The following is a 21,493-nucleotide window of genomic DNA, read 5'->3' on the forward strand; positions in this document are numbered from 1 at the left end:
AGTTATCTGATCCTTATAACTTTCTGTGTTACACTGCATTGCTTGTCTGTCTCCTAATTTCGATTTAGCTAAAATTGCTCTTATTTGTCTGATTATAAGTTTACAAGGAAAGGCTTTTTATTGATTTATCTCTACATGTATTTTCTCTGTAAAAATTTTCAATCAACAAATTTAATTTCTCATGTGCTTTTGATTTGATATCTCGGATAAAATATCTGCAAGATCTTAAATAATTTTAGGAGTTATATTCTGCCTTTGATTGCTATCTCTGCAGTTTTTAGTTGAGCAATTTGGGCTCAGCTGTCTGTATCACTCTTTTACACTCTGTCCTAGAAGAAGGAGGAGGGGGACAAGGTGTCAGGATCGGGACAGGGATCCAACACGCAGCGTACAAACAGTAGCCAGATACGTATACCGGACCTTAGAATGGCCGGACTAACGTAAATAGTACAGTAAAGAATGGTCAAAGACAAGCCGAGGTCGAGGGTAACAGAAGACAGGTGAGCGAGATACAAGCCGAATCAAGGGAACAGAGATAAGCAGAGTAGAATAAACAAACCGGGTCAAAACCAAAAGAGATAAGTAGAACACAAGCGCTGAGTGACTAGAACAAGCTAGAACCACGACAGGGCAATGAGCTAATGACAGGAGCTCAGTTAAATACCCTGTTCAGACCATTAACCACGCCTCCGAGGCGTCCCGATTGGTCCTGCAGCAATTGACTGACAGGTCGTTCCGGGGAGTGTCCTGACGTCGATTTCCGGACGTGATGCTGTAAAAGGCAGTCACTCCCTCGCGGCCGGCCTTGCATGACCGGATAGACCGCGAGGAAGGGAGCCATCAGACCGTCCGGATGGGGGAACGGCTAAGTCTCTACCTCTTTCGGAGGTAGAGACCACAGGTACCCTGACACAAGGGGTGTCAAATCTGCACTTCTTTCTCTGCCTAATTCCACAAGTCATTTTAACCCCTTCATTATTGGTGTAGCGGAGAGCTGGTATTACACAGCCTATCTCCACTTTGGATCCCAGGGAGACTCGGGAACAGCAATTATAAATCCATAGGGCAAAGTATCCAGCAGGCAAAATAACACAGCAGTATCCCAACAGCACTCCCAATAACTGGACAACACACAGTATCAGGAGCAGAACTAAAGATTTATTCAGACAGTGGCCTTATAAAGCATGCTCCCATGCAAGGGAGAGATTTCCATTCATTAGTACAGTAGCCAATCCTGTTCTGGTAACCTCCCACACATCTCCTCCCCTCAGCCTGCATCATAATCCCTTTATCCAGGACACCAATTCCACCTGTTTCTGGATGTACCCCTAAACCTAGGGGTACCACTTTAAATTATATCTCCCCTGGTAGCCCAGATCAGACCAGGGGTTCGGGAAATTTATGGAGGGAATAAAATGACCGACCGCGCTGAAAGGAATAGCTGCATTGGGCTCCATGCGATGGGGCCCTTCGGTCGGTCCTGGAACAAGGGAATAAAACACACAAAAGCCTCCAGCTACAGAGACTAGGGGGATTTTGCCTGAATCCCCTCGTTCGGTTGTTTCTGTCTACTGAACGAGGGGCCGTTCGGTAGTTTGAAACCGAACGGGCCGGGCTTGTGGAGGTCTCAGCGGTGTTCGCCTAGTCGAGTGTCCGTTTTGAGTTCCAGACACTCAACGGCAAAACACAGCTGTTCGGGAGTTTTAAAATTGGCACCGCCACGTGTTCGTTTCCCGAATGGTGGCCAGCCCCGAGAACAAAGGACTACTGTACAGCTTGTCAATTACCCGTTCGGGTAATTGAAGGCACACTTCACACCGGGGAGGTCTGACTGTTCGGGGGTTTCATTCCCTTATTTGTTAGAATACAGACGATCAGACGAATACAGTACATTATAACATATATAACTTGTCAAAGAGACTAATGCAGTTAAAACCAATGCAATTCTCAGGACAGCCCAGTGCCATCCGCTACAATTGGTATCTGTGACGAGACCAATCTAACCACATTGCATTGGAGAAACCTGGTTGCTCGCCTGCTGCCTTTGGACTATGGCCCCATGTTAAAAGACTTTGTTTCGCCTGCAGAAAAGCTTTATTCGTGCTTTTCTGCCGGTTGTTCGGTAGATTCAATCTACCGAACAACCGCACGAATCAATAGACCACCTGGGAGCTGGAGTGTGCCGGCAATTAACCTCCCTGAAGCTGCGGTTAACCGCAGCTTAATTGACGAATACTGGGTGGCCGCCATTCGTATCCCGAAAACGAGGTTGCGGCCATTTTAAACAGGCGAATGCACAGCGGTGTTCAACGCTTAATTCATGGAACTAAAATCGGACACAGTTTTGCGCGAACACCGATGAAGCCGCCAACCTCCCTTCTTGTTCGGTGAAAGTACACGAACGGCCGGTGTTCGGTAGTTTTACTTGTCTATGTTATACCCCAGATAGGAATCCCATGGAGCCCATTCGCATGAAACTGACTGTCTAAAGACTTTAGCTCCATGGCGATTAAACTGTATTCGTGTGGTCTGAGCGCCATTCGCTTAATAATGTGCGCTCAGACCTGAGCTATCTGGGGACATGTTAAATGTATAAGTTTATTGTAATGTGTCTTACAGGGTGTATTTTCACAGTAATTCGTGTTTTAGTATCCCCACGTGCATAATGGTGATTTGCCTTTGTCTTGAGAGATAATTGAATTACTTCTCAATTATCTCCAGGGCAGAGGGGAGGAAGCCAGGATGCATTGTGGGAATATAATGTGACTGTGTGTCCTAGTGGTCAACTTGTCTGTCTTTTGTCACAGTCTCCCATTTGGTCCCCTAGGGGAGTGTCCACCAGGTGGGAGACCTGCATAAATACTGGGCAGGTAGCACTCATTAAACTGTTCACTGCTTGACCCTCAACACGGAGCTTTGCTCGTTCTTGGGGGGATTTATTGTATGCTGTTCCAGTTCGACTGCTAGGAGTGTAAACCTATTCGTATGGTTATTCCTATTCGGCTGTTTACAGCATTCGTATGGTTTCCTGTTCGGCAGATTGGTGTTCTGCAGTAGCTGTGTCTGCATCTCTGGAAAGGGGGCCGATCGCCTAAACGGTTTTTACCCCTTTTTGTGCAAAACGGTCCGTTACAGTATCCCTCAAGTTATCCAAGAACAAAGAAACTTCATTCAAAGTGCTTTTTTCTCTAGCTATCAAAATTGCAGTTGGATCTAGATCTTGAATTTTTTTTCACAAATTCATTAATTAACTGATCTTCAGAAAAATTTGCAACAAGTCTATATGCACTTTCAAATTTTACAAGAAAACTAAATATATCCTCCCCCTTGTGTGGTTTTAGTTTTTCCAACATTTCAGTGTCTGCAAAACCATTCCCTGTTGTTAATTTTATTATTTGTGTTAATTTGTGTTTCTTATTTCCATATATTATTTTATCATTGTCCTCACATTTTACAGGCCTGTTCAGTCTACATGCCATTTGAGTCGGCAGCCATATTTGAAATAGTCTATTCCTTTGTTCGTCATTTAGGCTGTATTTGTCCAAATTTGACTCAAACATTTCAGCATTAGTAAATGCATCCACTCACATGTCATGAACTGGAATAGATTTCACAATTGTCATTAATTGTTCCTGGATCTTCAAATTAAGTTTTGCAGCTCTGTCTTGAAATTGACATTTCTGCAAATCACTCTGTGAGGATACATTTTCAGTATCTATCGGTTCTGGGATTAGATTATGTGCCTGTATTTTCCTTGTATTGACACTTCATTTTACTTCATTTCTAAGCTGGCAAAAAGATCATTACTTTTTTTTTTTTATTCTTTTTTTTTGTAGTGCACGCTTATATTACAGGCAGGCTTGAGGTACCCCAAAGGCAATCCTCATGCTTTTCCCATGCGAGCATGCGGGGTGTATTCTTAACTGGCGCAATTTTTATTTTATCAGGCTTAAGAAACATTGCATTTTAATATTGGTTTACATGTAGGTATATATGTTATGCAAACATGCTTGGTTCATGCGTTAACTTTGGCATTTAGTAACATGCTAGAACTGGATAGATTATTTCCATGCAAGAGATAGGATTTTAGTGCATATGCTAGCAAACTGGGCTTATGCTGTAGAGACAGACATATTTACAGGTAATGATAGAGACCTCGCTTAGTGTGCATTAGCATGGAGACAAATTTACTAGACAAGGTTAAGATTGTTGAGGCGTATACTTAGCGTATTCATTTCTATAAGTTATCTTAGCTGAAATATTAAACTTAATATTGCCCATGACTAACTTTCAAGCTTTCACCAAAGTCAACACTTGTTAGGTAATGTTGTAGTATAGTAACCAGAGTTTAAACGACTTAAAACATATTATAACATAAATTTAACATAAGAATCCCTGGTAGCTTTGCTTATCTGCATGAGAAAGAGTCCTCGGCAGTCCAGGGTTATGCACATCAGCCATGCAGGTGATGGCGGCAGTCGTCCCTGTGAGGTGTGAAGCAGGAGACAGCAGGTCGGTAAAAATCAGTGGTTTGGGAGTTCATGTTGCAGCACAGGAAACCTTCCCCCCCCTTGCTCATATGGGGTACGTAGGTCTTAGTCCCCAGGGTGGTCTGCAATCAGCCAACGCTCGTTCTGTGGGGCCGTTGGAGTTGTGTGGGTGCCGCTCGGGCCAGCGGGTGTGAGCCCATTGTGGGTACAGTCCCAGTGCCACTGCTGATTCTCTGTGTGTCATTTGGTGGGTTTTGACAGCCTCGCGGTTAACATGGTGGGCAGTGACTTTTTCTGTTCTCTCTCGTCAGGTCCTTCCCAAAGCCCAGGTGGGATGTTCGCTGCTCCAGATGCTCCCACCTTCCCGAGCATGAGCCTGGGAGTTGGCGAGTTCCGGCTGATGGTCGGTGGTTTCAGACGCCGTAGGGTGGGGAGCATGTCCGGCGAGGTGGATGGTCCCCCATTGATGTTTGCTGGTGCCCGGGGGTTATGTCAATTTTGTTTGCCAATCGTTTCTCCTCCGTTGGGAGACCTCCCTGGGAGCTGTGGGCGGGTGTCTGCATAGTTGGCGTCGGATTGTAGGGCGAATCCATGACGCTGCTTGTTTCAGCGCTAGCTTAAAGATCTGGCCTTTAGTATGGAGTTCTGTCCATAGGCTGGCACCAAGCCGGTCAAAAGAGTATGTGTTGTGGCTTAATGTGGGTTCTCCCCTTTGCGGGCTGCTTCCCAGTCGCCATCTTGGTTAGGCCCTGGCATTTTTGCCTGTCTGTGGGCTTCGTCGCTTGATTGGGCGTGATCATCCCCAGCGAGGACCGGGATAACCCCCGCCGGCCCGGGTGGGGGGAGGCAGCAAGGCGTCGTGTGCTTTTTGTTTGTGAGCGGGTCCCTTGCCGGGTGATCGGCCGACTCCCCCATGCTGCAGGCTCCGCTTCGTTTTAGGCCGCATGGCCGGTTCAGTCTCTCGTAGTTCGGATCGGCACCAATCATTCTGTTCCCTGCTAGGTCCTGTGTCATCTTCCATGCTCCTTAAGTTTCTGGCCTCTGTTGTTTGGACAGTATTAGTGGGATTGTGTCTGCTGGTGCTGGAGCTTTCAAAAATCACGTTTGGCCATCTTGGCTATCAGGCCCCGCTCCCCCAAAAAAGATAATTTCTTAGTTCAACTCTATCTTCTAATTCACAGACTGTTTCTGACAATGTTCTCTCTGTTACATTGTTACACTTTTAATTTAAATCTGATTTGTCATCTGTAAACCCATTCAAATCTATGTCTTTATCTGCAAATTCTAAATTGTCTTGACCTGCATCTCGTTTACAAATCAATGCATTGTAAGTACAGACTAGTTTCATAACATTTCTGATCTTTTGCTTTTTCTTATTAACAAACAATTTCTTGTCAATTTCACTATTGCGCAGTTCTGGGCTTGATTCTGGACGCTTGCCAATCTCTGCCACGTGCTTGCTTCTAGAATTCACGTTGTAACTTGTTCTTTTTGTCTCAGTTGTAGAAAATAATCTTGTACAGTCTTTGTGATTTGAAAACTCTTTTTCTTACAAACCACAGTTCTTCTGAGACAATCAAGATTCTTTTTTTTTCTCTTCAAGTTTGTTTTCCCAGTTCCAAAATAGCTTTGTAACTCGATTCTTCTCTCTTCCCCCCTTGAAGTGGTAACAAAACTTGAATAGAAAACTGGCTGGCTTGCCAATGTAAAATCTTGTTTGGATCGATCGTCACTGTAATGTCTTCTTAATTTCTTCTTGTCTTCAGTTGATTGATATACACATCTTTTGTATATATAGTTTAATAGTCTAATACGCAATCTGACTTACGGTTTCTTCAGGTTTATTCTTAGTTACGGATACATAATAAAACAACAAATGATGTTACAGGATAATAGACATTCAATAGCAGATGGTAATTGCTGGACTTCTTTACATCCTTACATCTTTACATTGAGAGAGAACCAGAGAGAGCCAAGCCAAGAGCCAAGAGAGAGCGACCTCGTGTCCCTCTGTTACTATATAGATGTGCTCATCCTAACGTCAGTGTTTAACTCTAGCCATATAAGGACAAGACCCCCAAATCCACATTCCAGAGCTCTCGGACACAGAAAGCCTTGTGACTTATACCATCTGTTACTTATGTCAATCCACACATCCATATATATAATCAATAGAAACATAGAATATGCAATATTCTACAGTGCCCCACCTTCAGGTGATGTCATAGGGGGCTGAATGCCAACCCAGTGCCGAGAGAGATTGGCACTGCAATCAGGTGAAGGTTTTTTTAACCCTAACAATCTCTGGTCGGAAGGGGGGGGGGGGGGCCAAAGGGAGTGGGGGTAATAGTAAGATATAGTGCTAGGAATACAGATTTGGTTCCCTACTGTTCTCGATTTGTATTGCCTCCTTTGGTAAACTCATCAGCTCTTTTAGCTATAGATATCACTTCTATGTGGATGACACGCAAATCCAGCTGTCAGCTCCTGTTCTCTTGCCATCCCTCTTGACTTGTTTCTGACTGCCTCTCTATTTCCAACTAGATGGCTTTTCATTTCATCTCTCCAGGTCAATGGCCAGAGTTTAGAGGATGAAGAAGATGAAACAAATGATAAGGTAATTAAGGGGAAAGGAAATGTTTAATAGAAAAAAACATAGTAGTGAGAAAGGAGGGTGGACACAATGAAAAATTAAGTTGGTATTCCTTCAAGCTAGAAAGCATAAGGGGAGCACCCAAGACCCCAAAGATAACCCATGTGTAAATCAGTTAGGCCGAAGCGGTGGGTCACAAGATTATGCTTGGTCAAAGCCAGCAAGCCCACAGGGCAGCCACCGTTTCTAGTGGAACCAGATGGAGTTTGACCATTATGAGAAGCTGACTAGATCAGCTAATCTATGGAACAGATATCTTCAACTCTTTGAATCCAATCTTGAATCATGGAGTCATGCTTTGCACCAAAAACCAGAGGAATAAGGCATCGAACTGCATTGATAAGGTTTGAAAGTAGGTGTCGGAGTTGGAATCTTTTTGTAGATGTGACAGACTACCCCAACACTTGTTAGGCTTGGACAGTTTGTTTGATAACCAAAACAATTAATAATTAAAACAAAGACCCATTTTCCCCTTTATACCTCCCACGTACAGATCTCCACCCTACTAGAATATCTTTTTTACCTGATTAATTCAAGTGTTCTTCTGGGTGGCAGCCATTTGTGTGATCATGCCAGATATGCTCCAACAATATTGATCTAAGTTGATAGAAAAATTGTCCTGGAATGTGCACCGGCAATGTTTGGAGCAAGTAAAGAAAGCGAGGCAGGAAGTTCATTTTCAGAACACAGATTCTTCCTAACCAGGTGATCTCAAGAAGAGACCAAGCACGAGTCCCAGGAACTGCTTTTTGTAAAACCGGGACAAATGCCTGGAACCCTGAGCCCAATTGGAGAATAGCCATACTCCAGTAAAACGTTAACAACTTGGCGCAGATTCTCTGATCTGGATGCCATTTTGATAATGAGGGCGCTCGGTGACTAGCTATCCGCGGTCATAAAATACGTGGAGGTGTTCTCCAGGGAAAGGAGATTTTGGGAAGGTTTTGTACATATTGCCTCTAGGTCTGGAAAGGCACAGCAAGGAGATGATGATACAATCAAAACCCCAGACAGTGTCGCGATGGTGCATGGAAGACCCCCGGTATGGGAATCCACATTTCTGGTATAAATAACTGTGTTCTGTTCAATAAAGCTACATTCAAACTCTGCTAATTTGTAGGGAAAAGTTATAATCACTGCTTTTACAGGAGAGAGGGTCTTCAGAGATATAACCACAGCAGAATATTATAACCTCTACAGCAAGCATGTCAAACTTGTGGGCCACGGGCCGCATGCGGCCCACAAGGACCATCTTTGCAGCTGGGGAGCCGCGAGTACATGAGGAATGTTAGAGTAGGTACCTGATTTCCCCATATTTCAGGTGCCTACTTTGCTGAAACTTACCCGGCTGGGGAGGAGGGGGCGGTGGAAGCAGCGAGGGAGCTCATTGTTCTGCTCCTCATTGCTCCCTTGCGCATGCTGACTGAAGTGAAGCTGGGTGCCGGAATATGATGTCATATTCCGGCACCCGGCATCACTAAACCATGCGAGGGAGCAGGAAGGACCCCAGGGAGATGCCCCACATCTGCTCCATAAAGTAAGGAGCAGTAAAGTGAGTGTGTGTCTTTCTGTGAGTGTGTGTCTGTCTGTAAGTATGTGTGTGTGTGTGTGTGTGTGTCTGTCAGTGAGTATGTGTGTGTGCGGCCCACATAAACTTAAACCTTGTTTATGTGGCCCATGCCACACTTTGAATTTGACATGCTTGCTCTACAGGAAGCTATAACCACAGCAGCCTGGTCCCAAAGAAGAGATCCTCAAATATCCTAGTCAGAGCTCCAGAGTAGAAGGACTTTATGAAGACTTTATGGAGGTGCTTAGTTGGAGTTACATAAGCATCCACCACATCTGGTGGCAGTGTTGGGGTGTCTTCCTAGCTAGTGAGGAAACCTCCAAAACCCCACTGAGACCCCTGCATATTTTCTAGAATTCAAAGATATGGATAGAGCTTGCACCCATGCAGCATCCTTGTTTGCGGTGTTCCAGCAGTGTATGCAATAGAGACTGTCCCAGTATGATGGCCCTGTCTTGGAAGAGGGTGAACTAGACTGGAGGAAGCAATCAGATTAGATCTCTGGAACGATGTCTTAGAGGAGGTTTGGGGTCCCCAGAGAAAATCCCTCCCAAACATTATGCAGCATTTTTGGGATCAAGTTGATTTGCGAATGCCTTTCCTGGGAGAGCAGCACCCTGCTGAATGGGTGTCCAAGTTACATGAGTTGGTCCAGCAGCAGGAATTGTGGCTAGACTATGCTTACCGGGCCTTACGGTGGGATGTGGTCCAGCAGTACCCATAGCTAGCAGATGCCGACCCTCCAGAAGTTGAAAACTGCGATGGATTTTTTGGGAGGTCTTTGAGGATAATATTGTTTGAAAGTCCTGAGGAGTTTAGAATCCGGACATCCATAACAATAGGGAAGAATTGCAGGATCCCTCAGAAGCTACCGAGCTGGGACCAGATCTAACCCATCTGGCTACTATAGAGAGTTAGCTTTAACAAGATTACAGGCATCTGTTTGACTCTGTAGAGCAGCAGGCCCCAGAGACTAGGGATTTAATGGACTTAAAATCTGAGGATGTTGACCAGGTCAGTGTGGCAGGAACCTTGTTCCCACATCTAAATCACAGAGATGCTGGGCAGCCACATCTGAATCACAGGAATGCTGGGGACCCTTGCTGCTCTGCCAGCTTCCCAGCAACAGAGCGATTACCTGGGAGAGGTTCACACAGCACACTCACTCCCCTGTGGCAGAATAAATACCAGGGAGGGAGGGGAGCTCAGCAACCTCACTCCCCAACAGCAGAAAATGTTCCAGGGTGGGGAGGCCAGATTCTCTGATCTGGACGCCATTTCGAAAGAGAGGGTGCTCGGGTACGAGCTATCTGGGGACATATAAAATGCACCTCACTGTCCAGCAGCAGAAGGATCACCAAGGAGGAGGAGGTCGGCATAAGCTTGGTTTGTACAGCTTGAAAGAATTTCTGTGGGATTAAGATTGGAAGAGTGTTCATAAGATATAGAAGGCGTGTTAGGACATTCATCTAAATAATGTTTATTCATAACATCCATCTAAAGTGGATTGTCTCATGTGTCTAAGTCCCTCCGAATAGAAGTCCGTAACACTGGAAAATTTGTTGCGTATATCGCTTTAATTGAGGAGGTAAGATTTACCCCAATATATTTTAGAGTGTTTTGCCCATTGAAATGTCTGTTTGTATTTTAGACACTTATAACTTGAGTGTTAAAAAGCTTTAGATTGAGAATCTCTCATTTCCCTATATTGATTTTGAAGTTAAAGAGATTGCTGTATTTTGTAATATTGGCCATCAGGATTTATGGGCATCTCTTGTGGTTTTCAATGGTGAACAGATGGTTGTCCGCAAATGCCGACATCCTATATATTGCTGGGAATGTTACTTTACATCTTTTAATCTTAGCCTGCTGGTTCGAGAACTAAAATAAAAAGAAGTTAGGGACTCTTTGTCTTATGGAGGTTCCCTCCGCTTGACCAGCTTTGACCAGCGGAGGATCAAAGTGTGCTTCATTTCCGCTGGTCAGAGCAATTTTCCCATAATTCTTACCTTTCCTCTGTGATCTCGCGATGCTTCCTGCCATTTTAGCTGAAACTACCGAATTGCATTCTAACTGAATGAGAACAGTATGTTAGTTTGTTTTAGAACGCAATTCGGCACTTTATTCGCTTCGGAATTTCATTTGCATGAATGAAACTCTGATCCTATTCGTGCGGTGGCTGCATCTTGCAGCCGCTAAGCAGATAACTCCCTAATTCCCACGGTATTAGGGAGTTATCTACTAAAAGGCTGAAAGACCTAAATTGGTCTTTCAGCCACATTTAGTAATACTAATTAAAGATTGTAGCGGAGCTGCAATATTAAATCCTAAGATCTCCGCTGGTATAAAAGGTAATCCAAAGTAAAGCGCTGGAAAATAAGGCAATATCCCAAATCTCCCAGTAACCAGACCAAACACAGTTCAGGGAGTCAACTGACAATTTTATTCACGGCTCCAGGAGTCAACTGACAGATCACTTCTCAAGGTCAGTCTGTCTAGATAACCCGTCGGCGTTACCTTTTTGCTTTCCTGGGCGGTAATGAATAGTGAAGTCAAAAGGCTGCAGTGCCAAACTCCAGCGCAGCAGCCTGGCATTGTCCCCCGCCACACGGTTCAGCCACACCAACGGGTTGTGATCTGTGAGTAGGGAGAAAGCTTGTCCATATAAATAAGGCTGCAACTTTTTGAGGGCCCACACCACGGCCAGGCATTGCTCTCTTCACGGGGTAATCCGTTGAAAGGTAGCCGGAGCGTTTTTCATCCCGAATGGCATGACGCGAAACTGATACAAGCCAAACGGGGTGGCAAACGCCGAATTGGGGATGGGATGCACGGCTAGTGGAATCTGCCAGTAACCTTTGCTTAAATCTATTGTAGTAAGGTACTGGCCTCGTGCCATTTTGTCTAGCAGCTAGTCTATCCGGGGTATCGGGTAGGCATCAGACACTGTTTTGTCATTTAGCCTCCGGTAGTATACACAAAAGCGTGTTGTGCCATCCTTTTGGGTACCAGCACTACTGGCGATGCCCAGGGTCTATCGTAATGTTCAATAACCCCTAGCTGCAACATTTCCTTCCTCATATATTCCCTGACCACTTCCGGGATACGGTATGGGGTCTGCCGCATAGGTAGCTGTCCGGGGGTCTCAACTCGGTGAGTAGCTAGCGGGGTGTACCCTAGTAAATTGGAGAAAGTGGCTCCCTTAGCCGCGATTAACTCCTGTACCTGGGCACCCTCCTGAGGACTTTGCCGCTCCCCCAGCTGAACACCTATGGAGGCCTCTGCCTGATCTTCTCGCTCTACTAAGTCAGGTAGCGGAAGATTCTCCTGATCCTCAGAGGCTGAAGCGCATATCGCCGCCACATCCTCTATCCTCTCATGGTAGGTTTTGAGCATATTCACGTGGAGCATGTGTCTCTTCCCTATCCCTGAGCAGGGGCCAATCACATAGGTGGTGTCACAGCTCTGTTCCACCACCTGGTATGGGCCTTGCCTGACGACCTGCAGCTTGTCATTGCGAACAGGTTTTAAAATCAAAACTTTCTGTCCCACGTGAAAGCTGCGGTCTCTGGCTCCCCTATCATACCAGCGGCACTGGCGTTGTTGGGCCGCCTGGAGGTTGGTCTGTACGGTCTGGGTTAGTGTCTCCAAGCGGTCCCTGAGCTCCAGCACAAATGGTACAAAGAGTGTCCCATCTGTACTACTTTCCCCTCGGCCACTGTCTCGGCATGGATATTAGGGAGGGCTACTGCTTCGGGGTACCGGGTGGCATAGTCTACTATGGTCAAGATATATCTCTTGCCGGAGGGACTGGGTTTTGGTAAGAGCCCTACTATATCTACGCCACTCTACTAAATGGTTCGTCTATGATGGGCAATGGGCATAATTTTGCCTTGTGGCGGTCAACCCTCTTGCCTACTCGCTGACAGATGTCACATGTCTGGCAGTACTGCCGCACGTCCTTGGATATACCCGGCTAGAAAAAGGCGTGGGTCAAGAGGTATAGGTGCGAGTCATCCCCAGATGCCCAGACACGGGGATGTCATCAGCGATCCGAAGAAGTTCCTGTCTATATTTCTGGGGGACCACTAGCTGTCTAGTAGTCACATTCACAGATCCCTCCACTTCCCTTTCAGAAATGCGGTACAGTAACCCCTTTTCCCAGGTATACCGTTCTCCCTCTAATCCGGCCTGGTCGGAGATCACCCTATCCCTGTATACTTTTAACGTGGGGTCTATCTGAACCTCCGCCTCAAATTCAGTTGGGGTATCCCAGGTAACACGGGTCATAGGAGGTGTGATGAGAGCAATCTCGCCACATTGCATTGGAGAAGCCTGGTTGCTCATCTGCTGCCTTTGGATTATGGCCCCATGTTAAAAGACCTCTTTTCCTCTGCAGAAAAGTGCTTTTCTGCCCGGTGTTCGGTAGATTCAATCTACCGAACAACCACACGAATGACTAGACCAATTTGGAGCATGAGTGTGCTGGCAATTAGCCTCCCAGAAGCTGCGGTTAACCACAGCTTAATTGACGAATACTGGGTGGCCGCCATTCGTATACCGAACATGAGGTCGCGGCCATTTTAAACACGCGAATGCACAGCGGTGTTCGACGCCTAACTCATGGAACTAAAAACTGACACAGTTTGGCACGAACACCGCTGAAGCCGCCGACCTCCCTTCTTGTTCGGTGGACGTGCACGAACGGCCCTGTATTCGGTAGTTGTACCTGACTACACTATACCCCAGATAGGAATCCCATGGAGCTCATTCGTATAAGAACTGACTTTATGAAGACTTTGGCTCCATGGCGATTGAACTGTATTTGTGTAGTCTGAGCGGCATTCGATTAATAATGTGCGCTCAGACCTGAGCTATCTGGGGATATGTTAAATGTATATCTTTACTGTAACCGTTCCAACATAGTGTATTTTAACAGTAATTCCTGTATTGGTATCCCCACGTGCATAATGGCGATTTGCCTTTGTCCTGGGAGATAATTGAATTACTTCTCAATTATCTCCAGGGCAGAGGGGAGGAAGCCAGGGTGCATTGTGGGAATATAATGTGACTGTGTGTCCTGGAGTGCTGCTTGTCTGTCCTTTGTTTCAGTCTCCCATTTGGTCCCCTAGGGGAGTGTCCACCAGATGGGAGACCTGCATAAATACTGGGCAGGTAGCACTCATTAAACAGACCACTGCTTGAACCTCAACACGGAGCCTCGTCTCGTCTTTGGGGGGATTTACTGAGCCGCTTGGATGCTTTTCCTATTCGTCTGCTAGCAGCTATTCGTATGGTTCCAGTTCGTGAGTTTGGAGTGCTATATTGTATGCCGTTCGGGAGTTTGGAGCATTCCCTTACATGCGGTTCGGGAGTTTGGTGTTCTACAGTAGCTGTGCCTGCATCTCTGAAAGGGGACGATCGCCTAAACGGTTTTAACCCCTTGTGTCCTGAAATGGTCTGTTACAGGAGGGTCCCTGTCTTTTACCTGAACCTCAGAGTGTGTTGCTGGAGCTGTGGTGCGAGCCTGTTGACTGGTGGTTACTGGGTGAGCCTCTTGGAGTGGAGCTTGAGGAATAAAGGCGGAAGTCATTCGACCCAGGCCCCTACCTACCCCCCTCACCCTTAAAAATAGTGAGGGGGGAATAAAATTACTAACCTGTAAAGTAAAATTAAACTATTCGGGAGATTTGATTCTCCATTATGCTGAAATATTGACCCCCATAGAGTGAGGGGTGACTGGGGGGCTTTAGGAAGTGGCGGGGAGCACTGCTCCCTGCCACTTCTATAGTTACATATTACAAGGAGGGAGCTCCCTTCTTGTAAAAACTGAACAAACAAATGAACACTGATACACAGTGTTAGTTTACTCGTCTGATTTTTCTATTCATTTGTCTGATGAATGAATGAATGGATGGAATTCCTGTTCGCATGTCCAGGTTTTTCACTGGGCATGTGCGGGCATCTCACAGTCTGTCTAGTGTGGGCAGATGACGTATCCCACAGGGACTTCATCTACCCACACAAAGATGGTAGCGCCCTGAATAAAGATCAGGGAAGAACATAAAGAATAATAAATAGGTAATATGGGGGGCTTAGGGGTATTTGGGGATGACTAAGGGGTCAGTTGGATGTAGTAGAGATGGGAGGGATGTTTAAAAAAAACAAAATAAAACGGGATTTGGCATGACAGTGCCACTTTAGTCTAAACGATTAGGTTCAATTGAGCGTTTCAGTATGAGTGTGTAGCAAGAGTGTGTTACAGGGTCGTAGCCTATACAGGCTAGGTACAAGCTGTGTCTCTTAACCCCTGAGTGGGGCGGCCCTCCAGTAGTACCTCTTGTCTGTGGTGCTGCCGGTTGTCGTTTGCGGCATACACGGGGTTGGCTTCATGGAGAGGTCCCAGATATTCTAACATAGGGCTTTCTTTTTCAACACAAAAAGCGCGAGCTGGACGGTTAGTGCCCGAGGGAGATGAGTTGTAATTTCATGACGGGTAGTTATTGTTGAGGGGGCAGTTAGCGATGAGGTGCCCCGGCTGCTTGCATTTGAAGCATGTGAGCGTTCTGGGGTGTAGTGGCTGGGTGGTCCGGTGTAACGGGTAGGGCTCTTTGTATATCTGCCTTTGCCTCCGCCATCAATTGTTCCACCAGTTACATGGATGGGTCCTGTCTATACAGAGGAAGTCTTTCCCTGACCATCCTGATCTTCTCATCGCTGGGCATTGCTGTAGATTCAGCCATGGTGAAGCTCTGATCTAGCTCGGTTAGGTCAGCAATCAATTCTCTCCTTGGCCGGTTGCTCGCGTTCCCACCTCGGTTTTCAAGTAAATACTTTAACGTGGTGTGCTTCATTTTATCATAGTTGCTCTCCATCCATTCTATACTTCTCTTAGGGAATCCAGGATGATCCTGCCCCTGCCACCAATTGTTATGATTGCCTTCAGGCTAGCAGGAGGTTGGATTGCTTGGATGTCCTGGTTCCCGAAGCCAGAGAGTCAAACGGCGCTTCAGTCGGTAGAAAGCCTGCAAGTGTAGAATGTCCCACTAGCTATAGTAGCGCTAGTATACCCGGATCCCTACAACATGAGTCGAGGCTGCGAGTTGAGGGTCAAAACGAACTGGCTTTACTGGCACACAAGCATGGCAATTTATGCAAGTCCCCAGGTCCAGGGACAGCCCCCCATGGACCTGATGGGATACAGGTACAGTACAAGTATTCAACCAATCACAGTACAGTGTATCATTCAAACTAGTACCCACCCAGCTTGGAGATAATGAGGCCAACGGTTTATACAATCTAATTATCTCCATGCGCCCAAAAGACCATGCTTTATTGTGTCCCTGAAAACAGCATAAAAATATATAACTTTAATACATTAAGGGTAATATAGTTAATTCGACTATTAGTTTGACAGCTCAGACCTGGGCGCATCAAATATACGAATGGCGCTCAGATCCCACGAACAGAACGGGGGTTTTCTGCCATAGAAAGTCTTATTCTGCACTTTGGTGTATCATCCCTGATGGCGGCCATGTTTTGAGGTCGGTCAATGGGCAGCGGGACTTCGACCCGATACTCATGAAGCGGAGGTCGGCTACAGCAGTGCACGAATCCCCGCTCTCAGCCTGGTTGTCCTGGCCGTTCGGGAGCCGAAGGGCGACCACCCGGAAGGGGGTACTTAACCTGCGGTTAACCGCAGTAGCCGTGTTCTAATTGCTGCCACACGCCAGAATGCAGGTGGTCTTTGTTCGTGCAGCTTTCGGCACCTTCCCTTAGGAGAATTATATGCGAACGTGGGTCCTCTGGGACCGTCCATTAGTTTGTGGTTAACCGCAGACCGCAGCCCCTTGTGTGGTTTAATGAGTGGCACACTCCACCCGTAGGGTGGTCGGTCGTTCGGTACCTTTAGGGGTGACGGGGTTAAGTGGCGGCACACGCCAAGGACTAGGTGGTCCCTCGTTCGTACAGACGAATAGACCTTTATAATAGTTTGTGCCATGTGTTTGTATGTTCGAAATGCTGTATAATAGGGGTTTGTAATTATCAGAGAGTTATGTTGTAACAGTATGTAGCGTCTTTGTAACAATTAAAGTCACGTGAGTCGTTAGTCCTTTTATGTCCTAGCCCTTATATTTAACGTAGTCTGGTATTTAAGCGTGTCACAGTGGTTGAATGTTGGAACTAACAAGGTACAATATTCAATATAACAATATACAAGAAGAGAAAAAAAAAGAGAGCGGAAAAAAGAAAAAAGCGGGGAGGGGGAAAAAATATTCGTACAATGGTCAACGATATGTGCCGGACAATGGCAACGTGATCGGGTCAGGTTTAGGTGATGGCAGTCCTGGGCTCACTTAAAATTAGGTCGTCCCCATTAGAGAAATCATTTCAAGGAACAGCCATTTCCCTAGTAATAATAGGTGAAGTTTACTCATCTAATGGGCTAAATTTTTATTTTTTTTTAAATTAACTCTTTAGTGAAAACTGTGTGACAAGTGGGCTATTCCAGCATTACATGTCCAAGCTGAAATTTACATAGATCAGTATTATATGGCTTAATTTATGAGCCATACTTACAATATACAATAAGTCGACAACGCCTTCCATAATAGGCATTGTCAACCTACCGCACACCTCAGTCACAGCTTTGACAGAGTCAAGCTAAACTCATAAAGACTATACATTCATAATTTATATAAACTATAGGGTATAAAGTATTGTTGTTAAAGAATTGTTTAAACATAAGGGGTCGCCGTAAAAAGCGTTAGAATTACCTACAGGCACTGGACGTTAATTTATAACGGGTAGATTAAGCATAATATGACCGTGATGCAGAAAAAGAAAAAAAAAACTAAGTTATAGTGCCTCTAGTCCAGTAAGCTGTGTATCATCGCTTTTGCAAGTAATATAGTAACATTTTATAAAATATCTGTAACGGACGGTTTTGCACACCAGGGGTTAAAACCGTTTAGGCGATATTCCCCCTTTCAGATGCACAGGCACAGCTACTGCAGAACACCAATCCGCTGAACAGGAAACCATACGAATGCTGTAAACAGCCGAATAGGAAAAACCATAAGAATAGGTTTACACTCCTAGCAGTCAAACTGGAACAGCATACAATAAATCCCCCCAAGAAAGAGACAAAGCTCTGTGTTGAGGGTCAAGCAGTGAACAGACAGAGCTGTGGGTTTATTGTTCTTATATACACATTAGTACCACCCACAGGGTTTTGGAACACAACCAATAAACACATACAATACACTCAGACACTCCCACACAAAATCCTCCCCTCTGCCTGTGATTCAATTACCTTACACAATGGGTCATTTAATTAGCACAAGCAGAGAAATACAATTTTTCCACATTATTCATAACTTGAAAAGTATGCATCACATTCACATAAAACTTACATTTTCAGAATCAGCATACTCCAAATACAAACATACGTCAAAACATACGTCCAGTGGTTCAAAAGATAGATCGTAGTCCTTTGTGACCACAGGAAGCATGGCTTTTCTGCCCCAAACCAGTTCCACAGAGTCTTCTATCCTGGAGATAATTAGAAGTAATCCAATTATCTCCAAAGACAGAGGCAAAACTCCATTGAACACATGGCAGCAAAAAGACAGTAAAATACACAAGGTTACATTTATGACATAAAATACAGACATGCAACATATGCCCAGATAGCTTAGGTCTGAGCGCACATTAATACTGAATGGCGCTCAGACCACAAACACATACAGTTCAATTGCCATGGAGCCAAAGTCTTTTATTACATGAATAGGCTCCATGGCATACCTATCTGGGTTATATGAGTTCATTCAGTAAATCCGAGAATCTACCGAACACCGGGCAGAAAAGCACGAATAAGTATTTTCTGCAGTGAAAAAGATGTCTTTTAACATGGGGCCATAGTCCAAAGGCAGCAGATGAGCAACCAGGCTTCTCAAATGCAATGTGGTGAGATTGCTCTCATCACATCTCTCCCCTTTTCCAAACAGACTAACAGGGTATCTGACCTCCTGCCTGTCAGTGCCCTTGTTAGTCCAGCAGCCCACCCACAAAACACAATCAACAGCACAGCCCACCCACAATAAATGGTTACTACACCTGGGTAGAGGAGAAGCTTGTCCATGTCCAGGTGCCTCACCATGGCTGTGCTGGGTACGGGTATGCTGACTTGGTGGGTTGCTGAGTGGGCAGAGACCAGCGGTACTCTGCCCTGGTGCCAGCGCTACTGGGAAGGTAGCCTGGTTGAAGCCTGGTTGTTGGAGGGGGAGACCGACTGTCTCCCCTTTAGAAACACAGCTCTGCTGCTGGAGACAAACTGTCTCCCCTTTAGACACACAGCTCTGCTGCTGGAGACCGACTGTCTCGACTTTGGCTAAACAGCCCTGTCGCTGGGGGGCAGAACCGACCATTGCTACCCTCCGTGCTGTACGTGCAGAGACCACAGCCCCATCTGCACAGTTGTGGGGCTTACTGTCTCCCCCTGGTACATTAAGTTGCCGCTGGGGAGATGGGGTAACAAGCTCCTCTCCCATACCTACTTCCAGCCGCGGGGAGGGAGATCGACTGTCTTTGCTCCCAATCCAGAGTCCTGCTGCTGGGGAAAGGAGACTGGGCTCTCTATTCCCAGTAGGACACTCTGCTGCTGGGGAATGGAGACTGGGCTCCCAATTCCCTGCAATATCTCCCGCTGGGGAATGGAGACTGGGCTCCCAATTCCCTGCAATATCTCCCGCTGGGGAATGGAGACTGGGCTCCCACTACTCTGCAATATCTCCCGCTGGGGAATGGAGACTGGGCACCCAATTCCCTGCAATATCTCCCGCTGGGGAATGGAGACTAGGCTCCCAATTCCCTGCATATCACACTGCTGCTGGGGATCTGAGCCGACTGCCCAGCATCCCTGTAGCTCACCCTGCCACTGGGGAGGGAGGACGCTGCTCTCCTCTCCCTATAAGGAACACTGCTGCTGGGGGACAGGACCACTTGTCTCTGCCCCCTGTAACTCAGCCTGCCGCTGTGGAATGGAGCTTGGGCTCCCAATTCCCTGCAATATCTCCCGCTGGGGAATGGAGCTCGGGCTCCCAGTTCCCTGCATATCACACTGCCGCTGGGGAATGGAGACTGGGCTCCCAATTCCCGGCATATCACACTGCCGCTGAGGAATGGAGACTGGGCTCCCAATTCCCAGCAATATCTCCCGCTGGGGAATGGAGCTCGGGCTCCCAGTTCCCTGCATATCACACTGCCGCTGGGGAATGGAGACTGGGCTCCCAATTCCCGGCATATCACACTGCCGCTGAGGAATGGAGACTGGGCTCCCAATTCCCAGCATATCACACTGCCGCTGGGGAAAGGAGACACGGCTCTCTATTCCCTGCAAATCAATCTGCCGCTAGGGATCTGGGCTGACCGCCCAGCATCCCTGTAGGGCCGGTGGAGAGACTTCGGTCCCATCTCCACATGCCGCCTGGGGTTCCTCACAGTAAATCTCAACAATATCTTCCCAGCTGAAGGGGTCTGAGACTGAATCTGTCACTCTGCTGTCCTGCAGAGCATTCCCAATGGAGTGGAAGAGATCTCGGTAGTCCTGCTCTAGTTCCCACTCCAGGGTTGCTCTACTTCATGGGGGTCATCCCAGTCATGCCTAGCCTCCCTCTCGTAGAAAATTTCCTGAAGTCTGTTCTGCGCAGGGCTCCCGAAGTCAGGCTCTGCAAAGGACTCCCATAACAAGCCAGGACCATCAAACTCCTCTCCCTCTGGCTTGTCATGCTCAGCTGCCCAGGGTATATACTATGCCATATACCACCAGAGCGCCTGGTAGGCATCCTCCAGCCATAGCTCCTGCCATACCCGGTGCTCTAGTTCTCTAGTTCCTTCACCCATTCCTCCAGGGGATGCTCTCCCTGGAAGGGCATCCGCAGGGCCACTTGCTTCTGCAACCGCTGCTCTTCACTGGGGAGACTCTCACCCCGCTGGTATTGTACATTATCCAGGGCCTGGTACCAGATGCCTTTCCTTAATGCATCCCGGCCATCCAGGTGGTCCTCCTCGTATAACACTGCTGGTTCCATTCTGTTGCTTTTAGGGTCGCTGTACTGGGACATGCGTTGCCCCCACTTGTAAATCCAAAGAAATGGTGTCTCCTGTAGCTGTCCTTCTGGCTGTAGGAACGATCCCACTTCTGCCACCAATTGTAACGGACGGTTTTGCACACCAGGGGTTAAAACCGTTTAGGCGATATCCCCCCTTTCAGATGAACAGGCACATCTACTGCAGAACACCAATCCGCCGAACAGGAAACCGTACGAATGCTGTAAACAGCCGAATAGGAAAAAACATAAGAATAGGTTTACACTCCTAGCAGTCAAACTGGAACAGCATACAATAAATCCCCCCAAGAACGAGACAAAGCTCCGTGTTGAGGGTCAAGCAGTGAACAGACAGAGCTGTGGGTTTATTGTTCTTATATACACATTAGTACCACCCACAGGGTTTTGGAACACAACCAATAAACACATACAATACACTCAGACACTCCCACACAAAATCCTCCCCTCTGCCTGTGATTCAATTACCTTACACAATGGGTCATTTAATTAGCACAAGCAGAGAAATACAATTTTTCCACATTATTCATAACTTGAAAAGTATGCATCACATTCACATAAAACTTACATTTTCATCAACATACTCCAAATACAATCATATGTCAAAATCATACAAATTGGTCCAGTGGTTCAAAAGATAGATCGTAGTCCT

The 21,493-nt window shown here is 46.5% G+C and overlaps 3 protein-coding genes across 3 annotated transcripts in view; all 3 read right to left on the bottom strand.

Annotated features, from left to right (window-relative positions):
* Positions 1–21,493, bottom strand: part of LOC134568430 (oocyte zinc finger protein XlCOF7.1-like) — a 552,154-nt gene that overhangs the window by 327,705 nt on the left and 202,956 nt on the right. The gene's annotated exons all lie outside the window — the stretch shown is intronic.
* LOC134568431 (oocyte zinc finger protein XlCOF7.1-like) overlaps positions 1,035–21,493 on the bottom strand; it is a 350,471-nt gene continuing 330,012 nt past the window's right edge. The window contains exon 2 of the mRNA XM_063427019.1: positions 1,035–1,359. The gene's annotated coding sequence lies outside the window, so the exon portion shown is untranslated. The remainder of the gene's footprint in view (positions 1,360–21,493) is intronic.
* LOC134568421 (oocyte zinc finger protein XlCOF7.1-like) overlaps positions 1,939–21,493 on the bottom strand; it is a 162,549-nt gene continuing 142,994 nt past the window's right edge. Inside the window, exon 3 of the mRNA XM_063427002.1 lies at positions 1,939–1,970. Within this exon, the coding sequence (XP_063283072.1) occupies positions 1,948–1,970 (23 nt within the window). The 3' untranslated portion in view covers positions 1,939–1,947. The remainder of the gene's footprint in view (positions 1,971–21,493) is intronic.

Source organism: Pelobates fuscus, chromosome 7 (assembly GCF_036172605.1).
Source record: "Pelobates fuscus isolate aPelFus1 chromosome 7, aPelFus1.pri, whole genome shotgun sequence".
NCBI lineage: Eukaryota > Metazoa > Chordata > Amphibia > Anura > Pelobatidae > Pelobates > Pelobates fuscus.